Source organism: Mus caroli, chromosome 13, assembly GCF_900094665.2.
Source record: "Mus caroli chromosome 13, CAROLI_EIJ_v1.1, whole genome shotgun sequence".
NCBI classification, from domain to species: Eukaryota; Metazoa; Chordata; class Mammalia; order Rodentia; family Muridae; genus Mus; species Mus caroli.
Window position 1 is genome coordinate 57,645,259 of NC_034582.1, and position 4,890 is coordinate 57,650,148.

Below are 4,890 nucleotides of genomic sequence, written 5' to 3' on the forward strand. Positions count from 1 at the left end.
CAGAATGGCTAAGATCAAAAATTCAGTTGACAGCAGATGCTGGCGAGGATGTGGAGAAAGAGGAACACTCCTTCATTGTTGGTGGGATTGCAAGCTGGTACAACCACTCTGGAAATCAGTTTGGCGGCACATTTTGAATGGAATTCCTAAATAGGACTAGGATCACTCATTATGATTGCAGGGTTACCAGGAGAGTATAACTCCAATGATATCTTCTAAGTTTCAAGTTCATAGCAAGGACCTTCGTTCAGGGCCATCTGAAACTACCTGGGCTGTTTTTCTAGACAACCAACAAAATTCGCTTTAACTCCCCCCTCCCCCCACTTTTGAGTTATTTCACTGTTGTCCTGAATGAGTCACTAGTAATAACTGTCCTAAAGATTTATTTTTCCATCTAACAAATTAGCCCCTTACTATTTAATTCTGCCCTACTCAATATCCCACAGCATGGGCAAAATGAGAAGGGTTTTGGGCCAAAATATCACATAAATGACCTATAGTTTAATTTTTCATGGTGTCTATTTCCCACTGAAATCATATAACATTGATTTTCTTTGTATGTATTACTCTTAGCAGGCCAGCATTCCAGGTTCTACAAGAATAGTTCATTAGGATGAATATAGATTTCAAAGATCCTATATTTTCAGCATACCAGCAAATGATATTTCCAGGTTCTGTCCTGCTGCAAAATCAGTTTTTTCTTACCATTTTTTTTTGTTCTAACTTTCTTCTTAGAATTGTTGTGAGTAAATCCTCACACCAAAAGTGTGTCAAGTAACAAACACTCTTATTTGGCTGGTTCTGTCAGACCACATTTCCATTATTTGCTAAGCTTATGATAGAAACACACGTTCAAAAATACAAGCAAAAACCATGGGCAAACAATGTTTCTTGCCTGCTCTCTTGCTTGGTCACTGTCTCATGCTCACCGAGCTCTCTCATCCAGCCCAGGCCCACTTTCTTAAGGATTCATCCCCACTCAGAGGAAGAGCCTTCCCACTTCAAGTGTTATTCAACATGATATCTCACAAACTTAGCAAACAGCCATTCTGACATTGGAAGCCCTCAATGGATGCTCCCTCAGATGGTTGCTGGCCCTGAAATACTGACAACCTAAGCAAATGAAGAGAAAGAGATAACTATCTAAGCAAGTAGTGAGAACCCAAACCAAACCAGTCACCAAAATTGTAAAAATTCAAACACTGACGACTGCAAGATCTGGAAAACACAGGTTGTCCAAGACACAGGGAAAGGTAACGCTTTCAGGTCAACAAGAGAAGGTTAAAACTGTTTTTCCAAGAAGTTCCCAAACAACAACAACAACAACAACAACAAAACTCAAGGAAATTATAATATACTAAATTATCAGAAGACAAAAGAGGTGAAGGATTATCATGTCCTAAAGAAACAACAATATAATCAGATTATAATTAATGAATCATACACCATAGATGGTAACACTGGAAAAAGCAAACACAAAAACAGATCAGTGAATCAAGCATGGTCATTTAACTAAGAACTGCAAGATTATAATCAGAATAAAAACTACACAATTATTGGCCAGCACTCATCCTGTTCATTTCATTCTCTCCTTTGACAATAATGTGAGATGGAGTGGGAGTGGATGCTCTTCCAACACGCTGCAGAGATGAAGCATTCTGATAGTTCAAACTAGGAAGAAATAGGGATGTTTACTAAAAACATCTTTTTTTATATTAAGAAAAAAGTGTATCTATTAGGATGACTTAGAAACCATGTTGTTTCTATGATTGATTGATGATTAGACATAAGTCATTTATGAAATCAAAAGTTAAAAAAATACAAAATAACAGATTTATAAAAAATAAACTATTATTTCTATTACACACATAAACTTTTTTGCCTTAGTTGCATTATAATATATAGGCATTTTTTAAAACATGTCTGTCTGTATTTTCATGTGTATGTTTTTATGTGTAGAGAATGTATTCGATCTGTGTGTGAGCGACACTGCAGAGAAGAGGGTGGCAGATCCTCTGGATCTTGAGTAACAGGTAGTTAACATGGGTCTTGATATCTGAACCCAGGTCATCCCAAGGAAAATTCTTCCTGAGTGACCTGCATAGCCCACAGAGTACTTTCCATTTAATAAAGGAAAAGAGTTTCACAGATTGACAACTACAAACACCTAAATAAATAAAGAGCTGAATAGATTAATCCTGAGAACCTGAGGCTCAGTATTTAGATGTTAGTTATGGGACCAGGTAAGAGACATGGGGACCATCTCCAGCAATTGAGACACAATAATGAGGTTTAGCCCTACTGCTGCATCTTCTAATGCCCTTGTCCTCACCTGTTGTGTACAGAGAAAAAGCCAAGAATGAAAGGCCCAAATATATTCAAGTCTATCAAAAGCATGACAAGTATCAGTCAGGAAAAATTAGAATTTCAACAATGTTAACTAGGATTGTATTTGTTTAGAAATATAATAAATAGACTTCACAACTCCAAGAAAAGTAACTTAAAGTAACCCCTAAGTAGTTTATTTCTACTACTGTACCTACTTCTGATCTTTCCATCAGACAGAGAGGCCCCATTCTCTAGAACTAGGTCTGAATATGCAAGTGATTGGGCCCTTGTGATTTCAGTCAAACCCAGCCTTTCTGATACCCAGCCACAAAACAAATTTGAAGAATAATTTAATGTCTGCTTTCTGTGACATGACCTATGGCACAAGGTGTAGAATCTGCCCTATCCACCACACAATACATGCATACATCAAACACTTCTGCATCATAGAAACTCCCTTTGTACCACAGAACTGAATTTGCCTGAACCATGCCAGTGGGACTGGTAGGAGTAAAGAGTTAAAAGGATTCTAATCAAGTAAGTATGAAGGAAGATCAGCACATCCATTCTAGTGAGAATGGAGTTTTTAAACAATTTATAAAATGTATCAGATGAAACTGGATTGTGGAATAGAACATTCAGAATTTCTAGAAAACACTCCTCAAGTTTCCCTATATGTGTTTGAAATACACATCAAAAGTCTGTGTGTGCACACTGGATAGTGATGTTATCCAGCACCACAGCTTTGAACGCCACAACTGCAGAGCCTTTCCTCCTCAAGAAGAGAGGCTCTCAGGTAGCCACTCTCAGGGAGGAAAGAATGTCAAACGTCTCTGCCCAGATCAACACATGTACCAACACAAAAGTGTGGCTAACAGTCAATGTTAGTTACACAAAATTGGACTCTGATAGCTCCACCCATGTGCTCTTCCTGGTTTGGGGCCAGTGGTCTTCACCCTCATCATGGTAGGACTATAGTCTCCCTTGGAGAATCCTGTGTCTCAGGAGAATACTGGAAGAACCTGCAGGTTATCTCCGACTAGTGCATATGACTGTTAGGCCTGCCCATGTCCCTCATTACCTTGGACCAACCAGCTAGGCCTCAGGACTGTAGAAGCTCCCCTACTGGAGGATTAGTGACAAATAACTCAGACAGGATAGGCCTTCCCAGATCCATCTTTCCACCTTAAGGTCTGATAGAGCCCTAATATTTGTATTTTTGTAGAATCATCCAGTTTTGTAGAGCACATGTTCATCTTCCAGGTAACAAGGTCCATTGTGTGCACATTTCATTACACACTGAATGTCCAGTGCAGACATGCTTGGGAAGTCCTGTCCCTAAACTTCAGTTAAATTCACTCAGTCACAACAATTAAAGCAAAAAGATCCAACAAACTTGAAAGGAAGGAGGAGTAAAGGGAGGTGAATGGAAGCAAAAAAGCAATAGAAAGAAAGACACGATCTCCTAAGCACAAAGTAGTAGAAAGTTTATTATAGATAAAAAGGAGAGGACAGCCAGAAGCAGGGACATCTGAGGCCAGAGTAGACATGTCCCTGAGCCATTGGAAGAGAGAGAGGAGAGGGCAGAAATATGCCAAGAGTACAGAAGGGTAAATGATAGATGAACAGGAGCAGGTAACCCCATGTTCCTATTGCATGAGGAGGTACACCTGGGAGAAGGGTACTACACACAAGGGATGCTAGGTTGTTAAATAGGCATATTAAGCATTTGTCCCAGGGTTGGAGACTCAACAGTAAGAAGTAAGGAGAAGGTTGAAATGGTTTAAGTATAAGCATAGAAATTATTTTAAACAGTTGAAACAGGCATTATGGTCCAAGAGTCTCCAGGTCTAAGCATGTGCACTAGGGCCGGGCAAGTATTACTCACCTCTTTTCTCTCAGGTTGTGTATTTTCAGATAGGAAAAATAACATTCCTGTTAGGCACAGTCACACTTGTTTGAAAGTTAATGTGAATTGATTGAACCAGGGTAATAACTACAGTCATTTGTTCCATATTTAGATTGTGGACTTGCCTTGTCTATGAACCCCCCAAAACTGGGCAGTTTTAATGTTTATTGATCATCCTAAAGTATTCCTGACCACTCAATGCCGACTACTGTCACACAGGAAAGCTCTCTCCTTTCTCTCATCTTCCCTTATGTAGTGATTATGCCAGCTTCAAAGGTTGTCAGTGAAGTCAATTCTTAGTCTTTGTCGTCTGCTCTTCAACATCATTCAGAATACATGATCACATATTACAAAGTTCATCACAAGTTCACACAAAAAATCCAATCATAAATTGTAATAGTTTACAGTGGTGAATGTTTACATGCATATACACTAGGAGTAATCATCTGGCTAAACATCCATCATCTTTCTGAGCTCCACAGGTACACTGAATGTTTAAAACCATAACTAGCCAGGCAGTGGTGGTGCACGCCTTTAATGCCAGCACTGGGGAGGCAGAGACAGGCAGATTTCTGAGTTCGAGGACAGCCTGGTCTACAAAGTGAGTTCCAGGACAGCCAGGGCTACACAAAGAAACCCTGTCTCAAAAAAAA

At 39.3% G+C, this 4,890-nt stretch overlaps 2 protein-coding genes across 2 annotated transcripts in view; both read right to left on the bottom strand.

Moving 5' to 3' along the window:
* The window catches only part of LOC115029069 (zinc finger protein 120-like), a 49,274-nt gene extending 48,226 nt beyond the window's left edge, over positions 1-1,048 (bottom strand). Inside the window, exon 1 of the mRNA XM_029468229.1 lies at positions 1,043-1,048. Coding sequence (XP_029324089.1) covers positions 1,043-1,048 — 6 coding nt within the window. The remainder of the gene's footprint in view (positions 1-1,042) is intronic.
* An 844-nt stretch (positions 1,049-1,892) lies between these two features.
* LOC110307688 (zinc finger protein 120-like) overlaps positions 1,893-4,890 on the bottom strand; it is a 514,417-nt gene continuing 511,419 nt past the window's right edge. Inside the window, exon 5 of the mRNA XM_029468230.1 lies at positions 1,893-1,927. Coding sequence (XP_029324090.1) covers positions 1,893-1,927 — 35 coding nt within the window. The remainder of the gene's footprint in view (positions 1,928-4,890) is intronic.